This window comes from Centroberyx gerrardi, chromosome 20, assembly GCF_048128805.1.
Source record: "Centroberyx gerrardi isolate f3 chromosome 20, fCenGer3.hap1.cur.20231027, whole genome shotgun sequence".
NCBI classification, from domain to species: Eukaryota; Metazoa; Chordata; class Actinopteri; order Beryciformes; family Berycidae; genus Centroberyx; species Centroberyx gerrardi.
This window is the reverse complement of record NC_136016.1, coordinates 11888344-11914648: the sequence shown is the minus strand read 5'-3', so window position 1 is coordinate 11914648 and position 26305 is coordinate 11888344. Positions and strand designations below refer to the sequence as shown.

The following is a 26305-nucleotide window of genomic DNA, read 5'->3' as shown; positions in this document are numbered from 1 at the left end:
ATGGAGTCTCTGTTCAGCGGCGGGGAGCTGGGGCTGCTGGGAGGGGGCGGCGAGGCAGGGGGTCTGAAGGAGGACGGCTGCGGCAGCGTGGTGTGGCGCTCCTCGCCCCTGCCCCCCGAAGACGTCTACTCGGCCTCCCACTTCGCCCTTATCACCGCCTATCAGGACATCAAGACCCGTCTGGCCAGCCTGGAGCGAGAGAACAGCGGTATCAAGAGGAAGCTCAAGATCTATGAGATCAAGGTGAAGGGTTTTCACTTCACGGCCTCTAAGTCAGAAATGACTACATCTCTGGAAAACAATGACCACAATTGTTTTTGTCCTTGTTGAAGGTTGGGGTCAGGCATGAGGTCTCCAGTGATGTTAAGGATAAGATAGTTTGGGTTTTTTTAGTGGGAGAGTGGGAACGTTTTTTAATAGGAGTGGGAGTGGGTCCATTCGTGACTCCAAATGTCACACGTATGCACAATCTGCTCTCTCTAGGCACAAGGTTAGGTTTTTAAGCAAATTATTAAGTGAAAATTATGCTGAGTTCCATCTATAACAACCACAAGAAGACCTGGGAGCCAAGGAGCAAAAAGAAGGGTTTGGGAGTTGAAATCCCTCCTCGTTAAAGCTAATAGCCCACAGCTGCCTTGAGCTAATGTAGTCAAGTAGCGGTAGTCAGTTAAACTCATCCCTATGGTCCAAATGTTAAGTTTACTCAAAGGCCAGCTTTGGGCATTGATTGGGTAGCGAGGCCATCTTTCATACTTTCAAGCACTAAGCTTGTAGAGTCATATGCAGCTGAAGTGTGATGGTTCATATGATCAGACTGTGTAAAACTAAAGCATCACAAAAACATCACAACTTTGCTACTTAATGTCCACAGTGCCCTAGTGCCCTGAGTCCTAATTACTCACATATTGCCTCAATTAATTGCTCAAAAATGTTGCCCAATTTGCCTTAAGATTATTGGGAAAAAGGATAAGAGTCAACTGGGGAATAGCTATATAAGGGCCGGTCATGTCAACAGGCTGAGCCTTGCACACACAGTTCAGTAGGGCTCTTCCAGTGGGCCATGACGTTAGTTTAAGCACTGGGAACAGGCAGACTACTCTGCATGTTTATTTCTTTTAACTGTACATCTTTATTAGATAGCAAAGAACAGAGCAGGATATTCATTGGCACATAGAGGCTTAAGGAGGATTCAAATCCCTGCTGCACAGAGGTGTGTGCAGGACTGGCAATCAGGTAACACAGTGCTTCCACACACTGCCAAACCTCTGCTCAGATGCCCAAAGACACACACATAACTGCATTAGGATTTGTTCTGCTCTGCGTGTGCTCTGTACTGTCGGCAATAAGCTTCACCAAATCCGCCCTTTCAAACGCGTTTTGTAATGACAAACTGTTGGGTTCCTCTTGTCCCGTCTGTGATCTGTCAGAACCAACGTCAACATGATATTTTGTCCTCTGCTCTGACCCAAACAGGAGCCGGCAGCTCTCCACGCATGGAGGAGCAATAGTCACTGTTATATAAACAAAGTAGGACTTGCTTGGGCCAGGGCCAGTTCAGAAAATTTGTGAACATTATGAAGAATTAAAAAACTAGCAAAACCATATAAGTCCATTTTAAGTTTTAAGCTGAGTCATGCTGCACTGTTCTGTCTTTCAGGAGATTTGTAAGTAGTGGGAGTTTCATGGGGACTTTAAATGTTTACTCCACAGCACTAGTCATCTAATTTGAAAGACCGGACCATCAGTTGATCATCTCTGCGTATTGGGTATTGACACAGTAAATGTTTGAGCGTAGCCCTGTTTTGCTTGATGGTGGGAATCACACTCATGTTGGGGAGGATGAGAGAGAGAGAGAGAGAGAGGGAGGTACACAGCTGGTGAGGCAGATGAAGCCTGTCCACCTGGCAGCATGGGCGACTAACGTCACCCCAGGGATGGCTGCTGGTGGGATGACAGACAGACAGAGAGCAAGAGAGGGAGGGAGAGAGTGAAGTCATGGGAATGGCGTTGGAGAAGAGAAAGTGAAGTTGAAATGGAAGGGGAAAAGAAGTGGAAAGACAGAGTGAAGTGGGAGGAAGGTTGGGGTATAAGACATTAAAAGGGAGGAAGAGAAAGGAGGGCGGAAAGAGAGGGCATGGGGTAAGGAGTGAGGGAAGAAATAAAAGTGCTGAGGTTAGCTATCATCAATCTGTGATGTTCAGTGTATTACAGGAGTTGAGGACCAAATACGACTGGAGAGCTTCTTGAAACTAACAGCTGTGACAAGCAAGAAGGTGCTCTTTAGTAGAGGGTACAAATACTCCAATTTAGAGGATGAGAGGAACCAAAGCACTCAAGCTGAAGTGAAAAAACATTAAGAAGCCTTTATTTCATTGGCAAGCTCTATATAGAGAACATGATTAAAAAACTAACTTGTTTTAGTGTCTTGCCTTCTTCAGGGAGTTTTTTAATTCCAGGAGTTATTTGGTGATGAAAGTGTTGTAATTTACATTTTGTACCCACTTGCTGCAAGCTGTGGCTGCATTGCATTCTGGTCTATTGAGGCTGCTAAAATTGGTCTCTCTACCTCTTCTACAATGGATTTCTCCCCTGACTGTTGAGCGTTGGCGTTGGTGAAAATGCTGAGTCTAGAAAGAAGCCCTCTTGGATTCTGAGGGACTGACACCAAAACCTGATGTTTACCACTGATGTTTTAGTGTTGAAGTGTTTTAGGGTGGATTTTTCCTTTAAAGACTCAAAGAGAGAAAGAGCTGGGAGGGTTAACAGAGAGAGGCGGATCTTTAGGGTCTCCAGGTTGCCATTTGACTTTGTCCTTCCCCTCCTGACGTGTGATACTGCAGCAACATGCGTCCTTTTAGTGAGCAGCTGTTAGCCAAGACTCCAGGCTGCCACAGCGCTGTTGACTTACTAGCAAACAGCAGTTTGTTCGGGGCCCGTTCCCAGAGAGGCAGGTGTTGGTTTTGGGAGAGCAGGTGCTGATTTTGGCTGTTTGGAATAGGATTTGTCACACCTGTGCCTATGTAAATACAGTATGCGACGCTTTTAGGGCTGCACAATTAATCGAAATCACAATATTGACTCCTGAAATTTCCAAATCCCAAGAGGCTGCAACTTTTTCTTAGAAGGAAATATATTTTCAGACAAGATATTCTTGTGCTGTGAATCCCTGGTTGAACATCAGAGAAAAATCCTTCAATTTATTCAAATGCCAATCCTAAACAATAGCATCTCATTTTCTATCCCACCACTACCACCACACACACACACACACACACACACACACAATTGCTTTATGTAGGAACATCTATTTCGTAATTGCAATATTCAGAAGAAAATCACAGGATTTTTAGCCTTTTTGAGGAGCAGCAAGCCTCGCTCCAGGCTTAAATGCAAGATGCCACAGCTGCTGTAATGATGCAGCTGGAAGTGCTTCCTGCTGCTCTGAACATGGGTTGAAGTAAGGTTGTTCTTGGGCTCAGAGTGCCTGACGCTCGGCTGTGTGAGAACCCTCGGGCCCCCCGGGGATCAGCCCGTCTTGCTAACATGTACTGTTAATCTGAGCAGAGAGAGGTGTTTCTCTAAATGGAAAAGGTCTGTTTGGTCCTCAAATAGACATGGCATCTAAATTACACAGAAAATGAAAATCCTCTACGCTCATGATAGGCACTCTAAATGTTAATGTGTTCATTTAGATTGAACCAAATCAAGTTATATAACTTGTGTTGTTTCTTTCTTATCGCAGGATTCCACTAATTAACAATCGTTCAGCACTGTCGCTCTTTAATTCTGCTATAATTAGAAAAATTACTTAACTCATAAGAAAAAAAATACGTTGAACAAATTCTTTACCCACGGTGTTTAGGTTCAGCCTGTTAATGCATATGCCACAGAATTATAAGTGCTTAATCAGAGTCATATCTGCGTAATCATAACTGCATATGCTTATGCAATCGTTTCTGCGTAGTTTTGACACTTTACCATGCTTTACCATGCTTGAAGTGGCAGATGGGTGAGGTTTACAGCATCAGTACAGCTCAGATAGTCTCAAGTAAGTATTACTTTGAGTTGAAAGTAATTGTACTCTTTCACAAGCTATTTGTGTATTTGAATCTTGCTGGTAAACCTCTGCAACTCTAACTTTCTTGTCTTATCCATATCCTTATTTTTATTACGTCTGATTTCATATTTCCATTAGCTGCCAGTGAAAGTAGACTCCGCTATAGCTAACTCCATCTTCTTCTTCTTCTTGTTCCTCCAGTTCCCTATGATCAGCGAGTTTGGGGAGGACAGCAACTCCTACTGTTCCTTTGAGAGCAAGGAGACGGCGTTGCTGCAGTCGGAGAACGGCAACCTGCAGCAGAGAGTCAACGCCCTGACCCACGAGGTAAAGAGGCCAAAGAGGGAGCTGAGGAGAGAGCAGGGGGAGGAAGAGAGGGAGAGAGAGAGGAGGGGGGGGAGAGAGCGAGAGAGAGAGGGGGGAGGAGAGAGAGGGGAGAAAGGGGCAAGAGGAGGAGGGGAGAGGAGGAAAGGGGAGAGAGAAGAGGGGAGAGGAGAACAGGGAGAGAGGAGAGGAAAGAGGAGAGAGGTGAGGTGTGTGGAGCAGGGGGAGAAAGAGAAGAGAGAGGAGAGAGAGAGAGAGAGAGAGAGAGAGAAAAGGTGGAGGGACAATAACACACTACTGTAAGGCTGTACGCTAAGGCTGCGGTCAATTGACTTTATATTCATTCATTCATTCAAGTTCAAACTTTACTGTAATTCAATTGCCAATGATTACACATTCATTTCCAATAATTCCTTAACATGCTAGAGAGGAGAAACTTATCACACCAAAAAGTTTTTCAGCGCTTGACTTTTGTAGAAAATCCTTCCCTGTGAATTAATTGAATTAAAAGTGAATTGAGGCCAGCCCTGGTGGACATGCGCTAAAAGATGTCCAGAACTAATTAAGCACCAAAGTTGCTGTCCAAGCGAAATTTTCTGAGATTGGGGCGTTTTGAGAAGCCGTCCAAGAAACACTGTGACATGGGATTTTCACGCTCCTGTTCTATTTTGGAGGAGCGGCATAATTGGGACTAAAACTGGCCAAGATTTTGCTGAGTGTGTACACCTTAGACTTTAATAAAAAACGATGTGTCCTTTTCAACACGTCCCACGGTGTGCCTTGGGACAACACATATCTTTTTTTTCAACGTGACATGTTAATAGCAATGCATGTTGTGTGAAATGTGTTGCTATTAACACGTCTTCAATGTGTGCTTTGTTGAAAAATAGCACAAATCCTGTGCTCCAAACACACATGTTGAAATGTTGCATCTGTTTTAAGATAAGGGACAGAGTGAGGACTAAGCATCAGTTTGAGTTTTCGACTCGCATATTGTAGTTTTACTCCCCTCCAGAAATGGTCTGGAATGAGAGAAGAGAATGGCAGCGCCCGTAATGCGTTTGGACAAGTCATTCTTCTCACTCTCAACTCCACTATTTCTCTGACTGAGTGAGGGAGAGAGTGGGAGAATGGGAATGTGAATAGATTGAATGTGTGGTAGAAGCAGGAAGGTGGTGGTAAAAAAAAGAGCTAGGGAGAGAGAGAGAGAGAGAGAGAGAGAGAGAGAAAGAGAGAGGGGAAGGAAATGGTTTATGGGAGCCACACAAATCATTAGCCTGGGACACACAAGGTCACACTGCTGTGACACCGGGCATTCAGAGTGATGGAGCGCGCCACGGCTCACTGAGCATGCTCCATGGGGACGGGACGGCCCCCCCTCCGTTTTGGTGAACCGGTGACTTGCAGTTATCAAGGAGAAGAGGAGGGGGGGGGGGGCGTCATTTTTCATCAGAGGGAGCAGAAATTGAGGGCACAATATATACAAAGTGAACATTTTGAAAGACTGTCAATGTTTGTCATATGAAATTGACATAAAATGGCACCCGTGCAGTTCCCCCGACCCCCCGTCTGACTCCCATGACAACGACGACTCCTCCTAATCTACATCGTTTGGTTTCATTTTGATATCGCAATTCTCATCAGCGGCAATTTTACAACAGCTATTTCACATTCCTGCCGGTACTGTAAGCTTTCAGTTGAATTCCTTCAGGGACACAAGATGGCTTGAGCAAACGGCAACACATAAGGAAGCAACTGCAGCTATATTTCCACAGCACAGTGGCAAGTTAAGACCTGGGAGACTAGAGGATTTTCAGCAGATTTTAAGATTTGAATTTGTTAAATTTTAGAGAAGCCTCCGCCTCCTGCTATTTTTAAAATGATGCAGCCTTGAATTCAGTACATTATAGAGGATGGAGGATACAGTCGTGTTCCACATTGCAACAGCGCACATGTCTATTGCATCTGTACAGTTAATTTAACAAAAAATACTGGAACAAAACCATTCGGCCAAGCTCTCGGGAGTGTCACAGGACAGCAATTCCTGGGGTATTCGACTGGGGTGAAAATTTAAAATGTGCTACTGAAAATGTGGCAGCATCCCCAGAATGTGAGCAGTTTTTGAGATCTTGTCCTGTGCGCCTCCCCTAACAGAAATCTAGCTCCAGAGCAATCCTGTTCTCCTCCTCTCTCCTCCTCTTAGTCACGATGCTGTTGACAAGCCTTCCTCACCTTGGTGATGATTTCTACAGTATGTGTTACCATAGACACACTGAAAAGGCCCCGCTGCTCCGGTACACAGCGATGACATACCGCTTTGTCCTTGTTTGCTCTCTGTTTATCTCCCCTTCTCACTCGCTCTTTCTGCCGCTCCCACTCTTTCTGATTCAGTCCCGTCATTCGTTTTCTATACTCTCATTCTCAGCGTTGCCTAAAGTGACCATATTCTTCATTATAACCTCATTTATCCTCCCCTCCCCTTGACAGTCTACTCATTTGTAAGCTATTCCCTCTACTCATGTCACTGCCCACTGATGTGTCATATTTGATCATGGCGTTCGATGACATTCGCTCCCTCATTAGACGGAGATGTGAGAGAGATAGATGTCATCGAGACTTCAAGACCTTGTCAGATTTTTGGATTTCTTTTGTGATGGTGCTGAATGTTATTGTGGGAATTGTGATTCCCCCCCCACCCCCTTCATCTAGATGGGGAACGGCATTGCTCTACACTTGCTGAGGTACCAGGATTTTAGTGTCCTAAATTTGGTTGGTTATACAACAGTTTCTTATGAGACACATTTGATGAGTCTCACTATGGAAGTTCTTAGTGTGTTTTTTTTCTCTCTCTCTCTCTCTCTTTGTGAGGAAGTTTGAAAACTGACAAAGAAGAAAAAAGTAAATGTATGTCAAGCTTTTTTTTATTTTTTTATTTTTATTTTTTTAATTCTCCCACTCTCTCTCTCTCTCGTCTCTCTCTCTCTCTCTCTCTCTCTCTCTCCCCAGCTCCAGAAGAGGAAGGAGAGAGAGGAGCAGTTGGAGGATGTGATCCAGGCCTATGAGAAGATTCACATGGAGAAGAGCAACCTCCAGAGGGATCTCGACAAGATGGTCAGAGACAATATACAGTACATCACACTATGCGTTCACTACTTTACGCTCGCATTACATTGGGCTAAAGATACACATGGATACACATGGGTATTTGCGGGGTGCAGTTAACCCGCTAGTGACGCCACTAGTGTGTTTTTATGCCTGTAAAAAAAAAATCTTACCATTTTACACACAAAATGAAAATACTCTTTCTATGCTATGAAACTACAAACTAGATGTTTAGATTTGATCCACTGAACACTGAAAATACATAGTTTGGATGGGAATGGATGAGTTGTGTGTGTACAGTTTTTCGTCATTCATCAGCACTAATAGTCCTAGATGACCTATGACATCATTAATACATTACCCGCCTTCATCTTAAATACAATGTGTGCGTCACATCACAACACTTACACACTAGGGATGGTGGGACAGGGGATAAATGGGAATTGCATCCCTGGCACTCTATTTTTAAGGAGAAATTCATCTTTTCTCTGTCCCCCCTCCACAGGGAGGTCAGAGGTCAGGGTCAGGGTCAGTAACAGAACAGCCCTGCAGCTGGTAGGGATTCAGTGTGTTGCTCAAGGACACTTCAGCAGGGAGGGGACTGAAGGACGGTCTGTCTCCCTGACCACACCACCCTGCTTGTCAGGGTAAATTATTACAAACCCTTTGCTAACTCTGGATATTTTGGAAAATGGAAGTGAAAACAATTTACAAAAATTGTTTGAGTTCCCCTCTATGGATTTTAACAAATCTCCAACTGTCTTTAATGTGTATTTCTGTTGTATTATATTACATGCATCAAAACAAAATACATAACATCTTAACTTTTACATTATTACTTCACTTTTGTAACATTTTACAGCCAAAATATATTGTAGTATTCATTCTGTGCCATAATGTCAACCTATGCTGCTTCATTAGGGCTGCACCCTGTAACTGGAAAATGAAGGGAATGGCTACCATCTATTAGAAATATAAGGAGGTTTTACATGAGTTTCCTATTTGTCCATCCTGATAGGACAAGACTTTCACCCACCATGTGAGCTGGAGGGAGTGAAAAAGACAGCTACACTTAACAAAATGCATTGGATCACTTAGATTATGCACTCCAGGCTAGACCATTGATTTAAAAAAAATCAACTACTTCTTAGACTGAGTGAACAGTCCTTCAGATCAAGAGTCCAATTTCAAACAGACTGTTCCATTATAGCTTCACTTATAACCAATACTGTATATACATAATGACAACAGGTAAAGAGAGTAGCCTTATGATAGCTTGGGTCAAGGATCTGCCTCATTATATTATAACTGGAGAATTCATCTACAAAACACAATATCCATTCAGGAAAAAAAATCCTTACCTCATATTACCTCATCACTCAATATCTCTAAAATAAAGAGGATCCAGCCTGTTAAATGTGTTATCATGTTGTCAGGGACTTAAGTTACCTATTATCCTTTTAAAAAGTACTACAATTTGTTTTAACTTTCGTCCATCAGTCTTTTTGTCAGTTGGAGTCTTTTTTTTTTTCAAATGTTGGGCATCTCATTGTGGAGCAAATCTCTTCCACTGGTTACAGATCAAAGCCAATCCAAAACAAGTCGAGGCTTCCAACTGAACAGATTGGCTGGCTGGCCTTTCCCAGATCCCCTCTGTGATAATAAACCATCTCATCTGAGGGTGAAGTCCATTGAGCAGCTAACACCGAGCAGCCTCAGCAGTTTTATGTGGTCCGAGTGATTAAAGGATGAGGTGTGCCAAAGAGTTGGAATTGCCACCTGCCAAGGACTGACACAGTTTCAATGTCACCTGAAGTTTTCTCTGCGGGAGCTCTGACAGTTTATATGGCTCCATCCACCTACCGGGCCTCATTGACCTTTGCCCTGTTATCTTGTACTCGCCAGAATTGTCTGCAGTGTGTGGGTGTGTGTGTGTGTGTGTTTCTGTGAGTCTGAGAGAGACGTGGAAAGAGCGGAAAGAGTATGGTACATGTGTGCGGACTGCTGAGCAACAAACCCGAAACAATGGGACGAATATTAGACCAAAAGACTTTTCAAAGAGCTACATTCATCTCAGATTCCCAGCTATTGTTATAACGTAATAAATAAATAATAATGCAAACTGTGCAGCATGGTTAGTCCATCTTTGGAAAATATTATCACAGCATCAGTGCAGCAAACAAACATCTACAATAACAAGAAAACATCTTCCAACATGTCTTACACTATGTCCCTGTGCGTGTGTGTGCATGTATTCCTGCATGTGGGCAGGTGTATAATCCCTTCCTGTGTGTGTGTGTGTGTGTGTGTGTGTGTGTGTGTGTGTGATTTTAGACCAGCCTGGTGGAGAAGCATGTGGAGCGTATCCTGAACCTGGAGTCCGCTCTGAGACAGAGGGAGAACTCCCTGCAGAAGCTCAACACGCAGCTGCACAGCAAAGACATGCAGTACCTGCAGCTGCACGCCAGCCCCGACAACCACAGTGAGTAGGCTAACTATCAGCGTATGAAAGTGAGGGAAAAAACAGACTGTCCGCTTTTGATTCTTGGCCCTTACTGGTCTTCTTTTTAAAAAAACAAAACAAAAACTTTCGCTCACTGCACTGTTTGGCTGCAGTTCTCCAGAAGGATTTCAGTCTACAATATTTCTTTAGTCCATGGCTCTACTTTATTTATTCATTTATCCCTGCGTGACTCAGAGAAAATCTACAAAGGCGCTACATTTCTGTCAAATATGCAATTTTACTTAAGATGCATTAGCTGGCAGTCACATTTGAATCTGTTACATAATGCAGTGGTGAAATATAAATTTGAGAGACTTGTTTGGGTCAACTTTGTGGTTCATGTACTTCAATTCACTCTGATGCACATCCATAATATATCAGCTGAAAAAGACTGATGTCTGACTCTGGATATGAGAGAATAATTGGGTAGCCCTTTAAACTACAGCTCTTTCATTTCAGTAATTACTGTATAATTAGACAGTAATATAAATAGAACATATGGTAAAAAAGCTGATCCACATCAACTACAAATACAGTAAAAAGACTGGACACCGGTCTTAACTCTGTTAATCATGGCTAATTTTTCCTCCGTTTCTCAAGCTGTAATCAAATCAAACAACCTGTCCAGCAAACATTTAATTAAGGTCAGGTAAATCATCGGGCTATTGGCAAAAGAATCAGCTGTGTCTTTACTGCGCAATCACACTTGCAGAAAAAGGAGAGTTGTAACTGAAATTCAATTATTCTGGATGGAAAAACAGTCAGTGTGGCTGTTTGTTGTTCTGCAAATTTTAGCATCTGTCCCATTTTATTCAGCCTGTCGTTCCCATCTGGATGATTGCTATTCTGTTCAGTCTCTACTACCAAATGCTGGAAAATGGATCTATCTTAGTAATTCACTCTTGTTTTCAGTCAGTTAGGTGAGATCATTTGACGTATTGTAATGCAAATTAATTGTTTTAGAAATGTATTTGAAACTGGTGACCATAGCTTCAAATAGGGCAAAGCACTCCACTTCTTTCATGGTAGTATCACTTGTTCCAAGATACTAGAAAAACAAAATATGGCTGAATACAGGATTAAAACACTTAGGATAGCCATTTTAAAGCCAAATTATCTCACCCACTTGGCAGAGTCACTTGTTTTAAGACTGCAGGAGTGAATACATGATGAGGTCACCTATTAACATAGACACTTTCTGCAGTCCACTGCTGCTGTGTGTGAGATCCACATTACTGCTGTAACAGCTGTTCTGGCGTCAGCAGACCCTAAACTCTGACCCCTTGTAGGATGTGGATGGCTGATAGAAAAATTTAGGAAATATGTCATCGCCACCTCTACTGTTGCTGACTCATGCTTTGGTGTGGAGAGGGAAAGAGGAGGCATAATGTTGTGTGCATGTGTGTGTGTGTGTGTGTGTGTGTGTGTGTGTGTGTGTGTGCATGACTGTATGACTATTTGTGTGAGTATGAATGAGATGTGTGAGATGTGTGTATGTATGTATGTGCGTGTGAGAAAGAGAGAAGTAGTAGTGCAGTGGGTTTATACATGCAAATGGAGTGTGCACATGTTTTTGTAAGGAGGCAGGAGGAGATGGGATGAAAGAGTACAATATCTCCTGGCTCAAGGACTTAGTGTGTGTGTGTGTGTGTGTGAGTGAGCGGAGCTGAATCACGAGCCTGCGCCCACGCAGAACAAATCACCCAGGTACAATCTGAAAGGTGCTGCCCTGGGAGGAAGTTGCTCTTTCATACCCATCAATAGTACAACGACCATGGACTGAGGAAGCACGTTGCGTCAATCAGGGGAACGGCAATGAAAACGTGATGCATGTCTCTTTCTGTGCATGTGTGAGAGTGTGTTTGGTGTGCAAATCGTGTATGAAGACACTGCAAAATGATTCTGGGCATAATCTCTCTCCCTCCCTCCCTCTCTCTCTCTCTCTCTCTCTCTCTCTCTCTCTCTCTCTCTCTCTCTCAATTCAATGAGCTTTATTGGCATGATATACATGTGTATATATTGCCAATGCATATAACCACAAAACAAATAGGCTGCAAAAAATGTAAGACAAGATGATAGCATAAATTATACAACAGATCAGACTCTTTTTTTACATTGAATATTTATGAATAACAACATCAGCATTCCATAGTTAGTTACACCCTCTCTTTCCCTCTCTCCCTCCCTCTCTTTTCCCTCTCTCTCTCTCCCCCGTCTCCCTTAATCCCCAGTGCTGGACTGCCCTGCCTTGACTCTTCAGAGCTCCCGTAGTCTGGACGCCCTGTCGGACCTGAAGCTGCAGCGGCTGGAGGCGGAGCTAGAGGGGGCGCGGCACGAGGCCCAGGGGGCGTGTCAGCGGGAAGAGGAGCTGAAGGCGGAGTGCGAGAGACTGAAGGAGGAGATGAGGCAGCTGCAGAACAGCCAGAGGGAGAGGGTCAGTGATGGATACACACACATATCACACCTGGGCCAAACTGCAGGAGCACATAGATATTACAGTTTGTTTTAATCTGCTTGGGTAATCACATGGGGGGGATTTACGGCATCAGGACAATTCAGATAATGTCGGAAAAACTGTCAATCACAGAGAAACGTATTAAATTGACTTTCAGTAGGGTTCCCACAGGCCACCAAATCCTTGAATGTTTGTGGATGTGAGAGAAATAAATAAACAGATGACCTTGAAAGTACTTTTTTATTAAAATATAACACTCAAATTCATCGGTATGCCTCAGCTCTCTGGACCGCTCTCCATCCCAGGATCAACACTTCACATCCTGAGGAAAAACCCTGTGATGGATATCTGCTTTGATATGGCAGCAGTTTTAAGCTGAATTGATTTCAGCAGGATTTCTTGACTTGACAAGATCATTGACAAAATGAGGCCTCTGTCATGTCTAATTTTGACCAATGTCTTCCCCAAAAAAACATGCCAATTTTGAGTGCTTGAATTTCACAAAACAAGACCTTGAAAGTCATTGAAAATTAATTGGATTTGATATAAGACTGTGTGGGAACGCTGTTTCAAATACTTTATTGTGATTGTTTCTTGCATTCCTTGTGTTATCCTGATGGATTTTTGCAGAGTGCATGCATGTAGAACTCATAACAAAGCACATGCCAGATGATGGACAGTTTAATTCAAAGTGCTTTACCACAAGGTCATACATTTTTAGCATGGGCGGCCCCAGCGGGAAACAGAACCTTAACCCTGTCAGTTTTAGTGGCAGGCTCTGAGCATTGAGCTGCACAGGGAATAGAAACACTAACCCTGCAGTGTCAGCGTCAGACTCTACCCATTCCCCATTAATCTGCACCTATCTTTCATTAGTACTGCATTAATACTACAGAATACTGTTCTGCCTTTAGTGAATATTGAAACTCAAAACTGAACTCTTACGGCTGATTGACAGATTTGTTAATGCTCTTGTTTGTGGCTAAAAACAGAAAAAGATCTTAACTTTCGCAATAACTCCTCTCCTAGGCGGAAGAGCAGCAGAACTGTAGAAAGCATGCAGTAAAAAATGGGATTTCTACAATGGCTACACCTGTATTGCCATGAAGGAATGAAGGAAGATACACACACAGACACACACACACACACACGGACCTGTTTTAACCACACCAAACCCTCAGACACACCATCTCCCATTCCACCTTGCTCCTTGATGTTATGTTCTAACACGTTGTCTCGGTAGGCTCTCACTGTCACATTTTGTCCAATACTCTTATAGCACCTGCATGCTAATCTAATTTCACGCTCTACTTCGGCAGGAAATGACTTCTTCATGCGAGCAGTGTGATGTGGAGTGGATAAAGAAGGTGGGAGACGAGCAGTAAGTGACTACGGCGGGCCGCTGGGTGTGGGGGAAGGGACTGAGAGGAAAAGGTGTGTAAGGAAGGGAAGGGAGGAAGGAAGGAGGGAAGGAATAAACCAAGGGAAGATGGGAGGGAAGCAGGAAGGAAGGTAGTTCTGTCAGGAATATAGAAGGATGTTTCACCATAGTGTTTCACCAGGAGCCCTGCTGACCTGCATCTTAACTCTCCTGCTGTGATGTGTTCAGGCTGACCTCCTGGGGCCTCATTAGAAACTAGTCAAGCTCTTTCCATCTCTGGCTAACTGGGTTCAAGCTTCGCACTAATGAAGCCACGGCCACAGAAACTACTGTAATTGTTACGGCACAAAAGCTGTTTGGAACAGTTTGAAAACAGTTTGGACACACATTTTTCTCTATTTTTACTATTTTTCACATTCTAGAATAATAGTAAAGACATCAAAATTATGCCTTGATGGAAAGGCAAAGGCTTTGGAAAGAAATTCACACATATGCATCAACTTCACTATTTATATTTGTCTAAAAAAACAAATTTCAAGTATTTAAGCGTAAGTGTTTAGATCAAAATGGCTTTAAGATAATTGAAAAACATAATACATTCAATCAGGTGTGTCCAAACTTTTGACTGGTAGTGTACGTGCATTCACCCATGACATCGTGCCTCATTTGTTGAAGGAGTTTTGTCCTAACTGACCTAACAGATAAATTGGCAAGAGGTTAAATGAGCAGTAGGGGGCAGTGGAAGCACAGTGGAAGCTCCTCATCTCCCTAGCCATCACTCTGTCCATGTCTTCATCTCTGGATGCTTGCTGACGTGAGTCCAGTCTCTCCCCTCCACCCATTCATTTCTCCCCTTCCATCCTTACATGACACCAAAGGGCTATTTGATTTTTAATAAGAGCCATGGTGAGCATTCAAACCGCTGTCTTCCCTCACATTTTCTCTAAAATCTACAGCCAACAAGGGAACTGTGTTTAATAATTTGTGCTGAGAGTTGAGAAACCAATTCATCTCTCATCCCCTCTTCAAATTGCCCCAGGCATTGCAAAACTGTGTACAAGGTGTTGCAGGTAAAAAAAAAAAAAAACAAAACCACAGCAACTTGGGCAGCTGACTCCCACACAGTGAAACCCCAGAACAATGTTTCGATGGGGAGAAAACTGAAAGTAAATGTCGAGGCTGAGTTTTTCTGAGCATGTGGTGGAAGCCTACTGCTTTTTCCAGACCTTGGTCACCTTTTGGTTTTACTCAACAATATAACCCACCCCCACTTTAAAAACCTCCAATGCCTACTTTCTTTTCTGGTGCCTTTTCTTGTAATTGGGCTCATTTAGTGTAAACTGCACAGATTGATATGGAAGATGTGCGCATGTTTTGGAGAGTACCACCTTTGCCCTAATTATTATCTGTAACATCTATTCTGAAAGGGAAAATTGTTGGGGAAAATTGGTGTCACTTTAGTGTGAATGTAAATTTGTAAATTGGTTTCACTGTGATATTTTTCAAGGCGTCTCTGTTATTTTGAAGTTGTCAAAAACAACAACTAATGAATTCTTGATGAATATTCTCCAAAAGTCGATGTTTAACAAAAAAATGTAATCTTCCAGTAGCCAGAAAATGTTTTTATTACTCTATTATTCTCAATAACACATTTTAGTCTGACTAATTCTAGTACCAGTCACCATTTCCTACGAGTGGGCCCGTGTTTGACCTCTCTAGCCATAACTAATAACTCATGCACAACTCTGGCTGGATGAGGCGCGCAAGCCGGTGGTGTCGTGCCCTCCTCTGTACTACGAAATAAAGACTGACTCATTACGTTAAACTAGGCTTATGGAAAGTGACAACTGTTTCAAATAAATCAGTTTTAAGTCTTATTGCTCAAGGCAAGACAAGAGCGATTTACAAAAAAAAAAATAAAAATGGAGGTTACTGTTTACTAGCAAACTAGCAAATGTGCATCGTTGATATGGATTATTTAGACTGTTTAGTTGATATGGAAGATGAGTATACTACTCATTGGTTATTCCTTGACTCTGCAACAAGCGACATGGTTACAAAATAAGATTGTTGAAAGCAGCAGAAAAAAATTGCAGTCTGACTAAACCACAAAGTGCAGCTTTGAGATATCCTTTTATGTTTGAATTGATAGTTAGTGCAAAAACACACCAACAAAGAGCATCACTGAATGTTTGGTGTACTGTGGCTTGGTGTTAGGACTGTTTGACACCTCTCTGTGTTCCACTAAAAGTGCTTAATGCAGATAGCAGAAGTAGACAGTGTGACAGTGTGTGGACTGCAGTGTGAAAAGCTCCCACCGCTATCTGATGGCCGTTTAACACCTGTCCCCTATGAGGCCTGAGGCAATCAGCCTGTGAGGCCACTATACCAGAATGTGGGTGCACAGACAGGGAAGTAGTGGTAGGTTAGCGAGCGTAAACCCAGTTCACCTTCTTGTTTTATTTCTCTTGTATAGAGTTTCTGCATCTTTTCAAGTAACATGAAAATCGTACATTTTCCAGAAAACACAATACTTTTTTTGAAAATACAACCGCGCCGTGACATTCAGAGTTTACCCATCTTTTTATTTACCTCCACACCACGCTGACCACCATGTATTCAAGCAGCGTTTTTTCCCTGAGGCCATGTCCTGAATCTGAGTGACTGAACTCCGGTGGATTTGAAAAAGAACAAATATTGCATTGAGCGTCGGCCAACAAAGAGGAGCTCAGATGTACGGCTCTCACAGGCAGCCGCGGTGATGGTCTATTCTTTGTAACGTCTGATCAGACCAGAGGTCAGATCCAGCCCACACACTCCTCACTTCATCTCCCACACACACACTGTCGTGCCCGATCGATTCGCTGGCATGAATCTTGCATCGATGCTGCGTCGTCATCATCATTCCCCACCTACACACATTGAACGTGCGTGCGCAGGTGCACACGTGCGCGCGCACAAGCAAGCACGACAGAAACACACACACACACACACACACACACACAAAAATGACTGTGACAAAACAGACACACACTTGCAAAGTTATTTTAGATAATGCATGGACAAAAATATACACAGCACCCACACAGTATTTCCAAAACAACCGACGATTGAGATATCCTGTTAAATGTTTGCCTGCACACACTATTCACACGTCGGCTCTAGCACAAGGTGCCCCGAGTGAAAGGTGTTGCTTTCTGACCTGGGTCTCTGACAGGGTTTGTCAAAACACACGGGCAAAGTTGACAGCCGGTACAACAGAAGTGTGAAAAGGAAGAGGTGCATATCTGAACTGTCATGAAATATATACCTGCATTTAGAGAGAAGAGATTGTCAGTGTGGTTGCAAGAGCTGAGAGTAGTGAGGGAAGTTTTTAATCGTGTAAGAGTGTCGCTAAGAAAGTTGTATATAGGTGGGAAACTCTATACAGTTTATGGACGCTTTGGCAACATCAATAATGTCCTTCACCGCTCCTGTAAGTATCTTAAATGGATGTTATTTCCCTGTATGCATTTGGTGGAGTTTTTTTATGCAAAGCCTCTTAGATGACGCCATACCTTGGCATTGTTGCCACCATGCTCTTCCTCCTTGAGGTGCACAGAAGGGTGTTGAAGATGGCTTTGCTAAGGTGGGAGATGAAGGGGGTTTGGTATCCCACTCTGTCTTTCTGAGTCATAGCAGGTTGGTGGAAATCTAAGTGGGCCCCGTCGTAAAAAAAGGCCCACTAACCGGTGGAAGTTCTGACTTAGCTTCAGGTTTTTACGCACAGTTTTCGAATTGTAATTTCCCCTCTCCCCCGAAATGAACGTCCCAGACTTCCTTTTTAATTAATTTGTGGTGATGTACTTGCAGTGCTGTTTGCTGGTTTTAAGAATTTGTGAAGAACAGTTTAATTAGCGCTAATCTAGAAGGGTGTCATGCAACAACAACAACAACAACTACAAAGTAACAGGATAGCAAGCGTGTTTTTGCACGGTGCATTGTCTTTGCAGATATTTGCCAGTTGTAAGGTGTAAAATAATATGAGGTGTTCATCTGGAGGTAGCACAGTGTTCCATCTTCCACACACACACACACACACACACACACACACACACACACAAAAGCGGCAGGCAAGACTCAATTAAGTTTGCTGGGGAACTCATTTTTAATTTGACAGTGTGCGTTTTTTTCTGCTGTGTAGGTTGGATACATAAGTGTTTTTTTTTGCTGGTGATTGCAATACAAGTTCATGTCTATTCCTATTTATGCCGTTGAAATCCCCAGGATATGCAAAAGGGTTGTGTGTCATTTTCTATCTGCCACCATCTCTAAACATCGCTAAACAGGAATGAGCTGAGTCAGATTCTCATCAAGCGAGAGACGGTTTTGTTAAATTGGTTCAGATAGGATGTGCCCTATCAGATCTGAGACTGGCAACAACCTGGTACTCATCTACAGCAGCGTCCTCTCCTCTCCCGTCGCTTCGCACTCATTCTCAAAGACCACGGTGTCTGGCTATTTGTGAAAAAGACGATCAGGTTGTCTCTGTCAAAAGGTGTCTTACTGGGAAATTAGTTGTTTTTGACTCTTATGTGTAGTTTAAGAATTGGGTTATAGGTGGAGTGAAACAAAACATTTTCCATTTGCACTATTTATTTAAGGGCTGTACATTTTTTCGACTGATGTATCAAAGTGATTAAAAGTTTTCATTTTTAGAGATCTTGATTTTGACATGATAATTACTCAAATTTGCCAGGTAAATTGCTTGCCAAATAGAAATCTGAATCTCTTTCTCATAAGTGTTCCTGTTAGTTTCGCCAACATCTTGTAATTAATGCTGTAATCTACCACCATCACTGTTGGAATGAGTCAAGTTCAAGTCAAGACTGGGGATTTTAAAGAAATTGGTTAGACATTTGAGATAAGCTGTTCCTTATCAGATTTGAGGGTTGTTGGCATTGGCAACAACTCTAGCTACTGGTTTTTCCTCCTATCTTAACAACCACCTCTGCCAGAATGTGTCTCTGTCTCTCTGTTTTTAACCACATAGCTATCATATACTCTTTATCGCATCTATAGATGTTTAGTAGTCAGTTACGTTTGTTATTGTTCCTGTTTCCAGATTATTCCGAGTATATACTTGAAGTTTTACCATGCCATTTTAGTAATCCTTGCTTTGCAGTCATTTATATTTTGGGTTTGCCAAAAACAAATTATAATTTTCCCCCCAACGGTTCAGATCAATTTCAGTCCTTAAAGCTAATGAGTTAAGACAATGATAGCTCGTTGCCATGGTTAAGACACAAAAGCCTGCGAGTAATCCAGCCTTGTTTATGGTTCTTGAAATAGAGCTGCTCTGTCAACATGGCCCCAGAGAGAGGCATGGCACGTCTTGCATGAAATGGTGTGATTTTATATGCACTTAAATCATGCGCTGTAATTTGCACTCTAAAAATATGTCTTCCAATTAGCCGGCTTGATTTGTGAGGCCTCATCAGTACTGTAGTAGTCATTCAGTTTGTGAGGAGGGGAAGATGAAGTAGCAACATGGGGTCGTGATGCAGTTCAGCTCTCAGTATGTGATTACTGTAGTTTAGTTATGCAAGAAACCATACATCTTACAATATATTGAAGCCTTTGACAACTTCCAACAATGGTATGCAGTTTTAATGATTAAACAGAGATTAGACTGTTTGTAGTTTTAGTTGTATTTAATTAAAATTCCACTTGTACCATATTGTAATGATAATGATTATAATGATTGCATAATTACCTCCTCTCCACTCCTCTTCCCTCCAGGGTGAATTTGGCTCTGGCCTACACAGAGTTAACAGAGGAGCTGGGACGCCTCCAAGCACTAAGCTCCAAGCAGACAGAGATCCTGAGGAAAGCCTCACAGGAGCAGGCTAGCCCAGGTTAGCGTTTACCCATTTACCCATTTACCCATATAGAATACATCAATTATCAGGGTCAACATCCTCTTTGTTCTTTTTGGAATAGAATAGCAACCTCTATATCACAGTGTATATGAGGATGACTTGAGTTGGACTTCCATTTTGTATGTAAATTTCACAGAAATCATTTGAAGATTTTCTCTATAAACTACAACATAATAGATAAAAATCTGATCTGATACTCTCTTCTAAGGGCGTGGAAATGTATAATGTGTCTATTTAAATAAAATACTATGAATATATTGAGATCATGGTCCAAGTTCCATGGGGATCCCTAAATCCCTCTAGATAATTTGTTGGTTTAAGCAGCTGATGTTTTTGACTGTACTATTCTAATTATGTAAGAAACTGCTGTCTCTGTTTTGTTGCTGCAGCCTTCCCACTTAAGGCTGATAGTAAAGACAGAAACTAAAGCAGACATTATTGTAGCGTACAACTCACAACTGCCGAACAGTAGCAACACCTTTCTCTTCCTGCACTAAGTCACACATATAACTCATGTCTCACAACTATGTCTACTATCTACCACAAACCAGAAAGCATCACAGGCATTATCTTTATTGTGCAGTGAATGGTATGAAGTGTAAAATGATGTCTAGCAGGCCTTCATTAATGATGATTTTCTGTTAAAGACTGATTAAGAAATCATATCACCCTCAAAGGCAAACCTCTGAATGAACTGTGTTCGAGTTCTACAGTTAAATGAATATATGTCCATACAGTTTTATGAAGTTTAGGGTAGGAAAATGCCGTAAAAAGGCTGGGGTTTTAAAATCCTTCATCATATTTATTCCCTGAGATTTTGTCACATGAATCTAGAAAATTTGACTTGGATGGCACCTACGCTAGTTAGTTAAAAGATTCTTTAGGCTATCACTAACAACAAAACAAATGCTCTTCATGAGAAAAAAGGATTTTTTGATGAATCATTCAAATAATCATCAGGGAAGTGCCATAAAGTTCTCCTGCGGGTTAAACTGTAACATTAAATGTCAGTTGAATACTCCCAATTGGTTGTTTTCTCCTCATTTGGAGGCTCAGAGTTTGAGAGCATAAACACCCCCTCCCTTTTGACACCTCAACCACCCAGCCATAAATGATGTTTCCTCTTTGATATGGGAAGCGTAGCTGAATGCTGAAGTGGTGACTAAAGAGGTAACTGACTCATCAACATACATGTCTTATTTTTTCTTAAACGGCTGATGGCAATCTTCTAATTACAGGAAACACTAACTATTGTACTGTACAACTACAGGTCCACATCCGTAGGAATAAATACAAGAACTTAGTATGCATTTATAATAACTGCATGTCTTGGTGCAGCATCTATGGGAGGGCTTATTTTGTCCAGATTGTTGTGAATGTTTTCTGATCAAATGCATAATTGCATTGCTAATGCTGAACAACAAGAGAGCAGTTGATATACCAGAGGCAGTAGCGGTAGCTGTTATGAGAATGTCATATTGGAGCATAATCAAAGCTGTGAACCAATGACGTTTTCTCCTGGAATGAGCTTTATTCATTCTATGAGCTTTTTACCAGTGACAACTACATAACCTTTTTTATGCCATTTTGCTTGTACATGCCCATACAAGTTGTTTAACTTAAGGGATGTTTCCAGTTTGTCCACAGCTGTTTGTAGTAACAACCAGATCAAATTGTGTAGTTGACTGTTTTGGTACCAATTTTGTGATGTGTTTTGACATTCGGAAATATCTCCCTTATGTGTCAGCAACTCTTCATAGTAATAGCTTGGCAAGTTGCGTAACTGTGTGTTTTTGTGTGATTTTTTTTTACTGTGTTTTTACATATGGCTTTGTTTTCCCTGTGTGTGTCCTCAGTCCAGCTTCACTCTCCCATCCACCACCAGCGCCACTCTCCAGTGTCTCAGCGCCACTCGCCCATCCCACAGCGCCACTCCCCGGTCCCTCCTCCTCCGCACCACTCCCCAATCCCCCAGAGACGCTCCCCGGTGCTGCAGCGCCTCTCCCCGGACATGCACCGCCGCTCCCCCCTGCTGGACGTCAACGACGGCCCGGCATCTTACTCCTGCCGGCCGCCCAGCCACCATCTGAGGGCCAGCTTCCAGGGCCGCCGCAGCTACTCCGAGGTCGCCGACCCCTCGGCCTACCAGCGCCCGCCCCGCTTCACCCTGGACCCCGTCTCCACGCTGCCCAAGCCCCGGCCGTACATCGAGGGCTACCCAAAGCAGCAGCCCCAACACGCGGGCTCTCCTCATGGCGGACTCAGAGGCTCCCCGTCTCCCCATCAGGGCGTTGCAGGAGGAGACGGGGGCCTCGTGGAGAGCTCCATGCGCCTCTCAAGGGAGATGCCATTCCCGCTGTCAGAGGTGTCCCACCTGCATTTTGAGCCCCCTCCCCCGTCCACACCGGCCCCCCAGCCGCCGCAGTCCTCCGAGGACGAGGAGGAGTGGACCTGCCCGCATCCCATCAGCCCGCCGCGGACGCTGGGCGTGCCCTCTGCCGCTGTGCCCAGTGGCATCATGAGAGGCCCGGCGTCCTGCTCAGCCTTCCCCATCCCCCAGCGGCCCAACACCCTCAGCTGCCACCCGCCAGCGTACCTGTCAGCAGAGCATGCTCAGTCCTGGCCCTCAATCAATGTGAGTTCAATGCAAAATAATTGTAAAACTTAATTCAAATTTAGTTGTAAAAAATGAAAGTGATAAAATTGATTCAACACAGAATCACATCCAGCTGCAATGAGTTTTACTGGTGGATTTGAAACCTTCAAGCTGAAACAGTGACACATCTTGAAACAATTTTTCTGTGTCACTTTGACACTGCCATGGTGTGCTGGGCTGGTGCTTAGGAAATTCCGTGTTACCTTTTTAACCTCAAGACCCTATCCACCGAGTGCAGCTTCTTCACATTCCATGTCTCAATCATCTCAAGGCTTCCTCCTTCTGCCAATATCTTCCCCTTCATCTACACTGAAGTTGATTAAAGGTTAAATCAATAAAAGGATGAGAGTTTTCACCTGGACTTAATGTAGTAGACCTAGTTAATGTTTTTCATGGAAAGATCAGGTGGCCCTAATGTTTTGTACACTTAGTGTGAGTCAAAAGTGATTGCTCACCTAGTGTCTAATGCTTTTTGATTGCCTCCCACTTAAATACTAATATGACCCAGTGACATGAGTGAAATGTGGACTAAATATGATTTATCCTGCTGACTGATTGTGTGTGTTTGTGTGTGTGTGTGTGTGTGTGTGTGTGTGTGCATGTGTTTTGGTCTGCAGCTGTGGATGGAAACGGAGGAGAGTGACATGCGTAGCTGCCCTCTGTGCCAGCTGATTTTCCCTGTCGGTTACCCTGACGATGCCCTCATCAAGCACATCGACTCCCACCTGGAGAACAGCAAGATCTGATCGCCATGGCAACCGGCCTGCACACATCTCCGCTCTCTGTCGCTGCCAGACTCTCTTATAGATTATGTAAGAGATTGGCAGACCTGGCCAAAGGGGAAAGTCATAATTTAGAATCACAGACTATCCGTTTATGGCACAAACTAGTTAGCTATGGGTGATAGAGATCCGATATGGGACAGGGGCAAAAGTACTTTAACCTGGGTCAGTGTTGGATTAGTGAGTACACATGTGCAGTCCTTTACTGATTGCCCTTAATGCAGCTCTGCCTAACTCTTATCTAATCAGTGGCTCTGGTTGCTGATATCTTTGTCATGAGCATTGTTGTGTGACGGTTTCAGGTATTGTCTTGTTTTATTTCACGGTGTAGTTTAACAGTTCATTTTAGCAAGGTTTGCTGAAGACGAGGGTGAGTGAGAGCTTGGCAGGTTTAGATGCTCTACATGTCAAACGTTAGTTCCACATCAATGAATGATCAGGGAGACTTGAGGCACCTTTGAGCTGTTCTATTTTGACACAATACACTCACAACCACTGAACTTTAAATATACCTGCTTTGAAATTTTCTATCTCACATATGTACAGCGTTTTGCAGTGGAGCATGTGCAATACATGCTGGATATCCAGCAGTTGGCTTATTGAATTGATCCGACAGACAAAACAGATGGCGTATGGGTGGGAGCTTAAGGGCTTGGCCACTTGAATAGATTTTAAGTTTTTGATGATGCAGTTAGGAGAGAGTGGCACTGTGATTGTAATGTGGTGACACATGGCTGACTGTCTGTAGATCAGGGTTTGATGCCAGTTCGCTTTTATTTCTGTGAAACCAGGAAGTGTGTTTCAATGGCAATTTAGAAAGCGTAAAACATTCCACTGGAAATATCTCACATCTCTACCGACACATTATCAGGAGTTGGAGAGTGTGAATGTCAAAATATTTTTTTTGATTGACTAAAGGCGGATTCATCCTAATGTAGATTTGATGATGCCCTGCAGGGCGGGGCATTGATGTTGATGTGATTTCTCCACAAGTGGAGGGAACATTTTAGTCAGAATATACCTTTATGCTTGCGGCCTGATCAAAAATCTAAGTATCTTAGCACTTTAAGTTAGCATAGCCTATACAGTATATCTGTTTTCAGTTCCCCATATATTTCCATGTATAATTATATTGTCTACCTGTAAGTAACAAGGCAAAAAAAAAAAAATTAAGATATATTTTTGCAAATGGTGATGCACCACATGTCTCATGATGGTGACATTTATCTCCCATGTGCTTGCACACTGCTGTATATAGTGGAGTCGAAGGTCGAGTTCCTTCCACTGTTGGCATGGGATATTTTTCTGTATAAAGACTTTAAAGTATCAACTGGGATTCTCCTCAGTCTTCCTAGAGATCTGAGCTTCAAAACACTTTGATGTCACGACTGCCCAGACCACCCAACAAAAAATACAGCTGGCTGCAAGGGATCTGTGGTTACAAGACTTCCTGACCTGCTTTAAGAAAAAGTGGCAGGCTTTGTAGTGTATTTCTATCACGGAGATTCAATACCTGAAACATCATTTCCAGTCAGCAAAGTTAGCTCTGCAGGGTTCGGGCAATGATGATATTCTTCTTTTGATACATGCGTTTCATTTTTATCACAGGTGGAATCTTAACTTGATATCCGCTTGTGTGACTTGAACTTTTTTGGAAAAAAAAAGAAAAGAAAACTGATGTCAGCTAATTTAAAGATTTCAGTTGAACATGCAGTTTCTAAGTTAGGGTTTGTCCCTGCACACACCCACTCATGCATTTAAACTGGTTTGTAACTATTGATGAAGTGGTATGGGGTAGATTAGGGCAGATAGCGCAGAGGTACATACGAGTAGGCAAGAGAAAAGAGAATTTTCCTATGGGGATGAAAAGAGTATCACGTCATTAAACAACATCACGAGCTGTACAATGAAAACTTTAAGGCAGTACGGACATATTGTACCAGTAAATCAATGAGGGCTTTTATGACTCCCAATTATTCTATACTGTATGTATGTTCCTATATCACTCTGTGTAAAAAAAATATTTAAAGCTGTGTACAGACAGATATTTTGCAAGCGTGTAAGCCTAATGCAACATGTACTCTATTCAACAACTTCAAATTGGAGCGTCTGTAAATCCATATATAATCCTAGCCACCACCACACTAAGTATGAATTATATGCGAGTTATATACAAGTACTACCCTACAGTTTTCCTCTCTTATTCGGTATGTAGTGATATGTCCTCTAGTGAACTAATATCCAACTGCGATCACAGCCTTCGGATGAAAAAACATACCGGTCTGTTTGAAGTTGCGAGATGAGTGACGTCTTCAGATCTCATTTCTAGTGTCGGAGTGTTTTGCACGTTCATGATTAAAGACAGCTGAGCACTTTCAGGCTATGTGATGTGTAATACCAAATTATCTGGACTGACTATACAACAAGTGCATGGGGTATTTAAAAAAAAATAATCAACACAAACGTATATGGTTGTTTGTCTGAAGGTTTCAGTTATTATAGAGAAGCTGTTATAATAAGTATCTCACACTTTTTTTTGGTCCAGTTTATCGTGCAGCACAGAGGGAAAGAAGCACAACAATCAAACAAAATGTGCAAGTTCAGTCAGTCTGTTGCTGTAATGTTACATGATGACCTACTTCCTCACTACTACACCTTTACTCAGTCAACTTAAAATCACAAGTAACTCAACTGCATTTGAAATCTTTAAAGTCACACTGAAGTGAAAACTGACTTTTTCGCCTTTTTAACTCATTCTAAGTATCATACCGTATACCTATTTGACAATTTATGTCAATTTATTTAATGGTATTTTTATATCAAAAACTTGTTACTTTTTACTTCCTGGAAAAAAAAAAAACAGAAAATCTTAAGTGATGACCTCATCGTGTACTAACCAATAAAACCATCACAGATTTTTTAACAATCCCCGCCCTTCCCATCAAATAAAACTGCCTTTCCCTCCCCAACTGAAATCCCATTGGTTTACACTTTGGAATGATCCCTCCTCATGTTATGTCCCGCCCCAACGTCCTGTTTCAACAGGAAATACATCACATTAAGGAACACGATGCTCTCGAAATGCGGTTACATTGTGACTTAAAGTCAAGAAATGAAGGCTCAT

At 42.6% G+C, this 26305-nt stretch overlaps 1 protein-coding gene across 1 annotated transcript; it reads left to right on the top strand.

The window, feature by feature from the left end:
• On the top strand, positions 1-23145 carry tbkbp1 (TBK1 binding protein 1). The gene is made up of 9 exons (XM_071910065.2): positions 1-243; positions 4259-4384; positions 7388-7492; positions 9818-9965; positions 12218-12420; positions 13761-13822; positions 19604-19719; positions 21600-22378; positions 23017-23145. The coding sequence occupies exons 1-9, from the start codon at positions 1-3 to the stop codon at positions 23143-23145; spliced, it is 1911 nt and encodes a 636-aa protein (XP_071766166.1).
• Positions 23146-26305: the final 3160 nt, after the last annotated feature.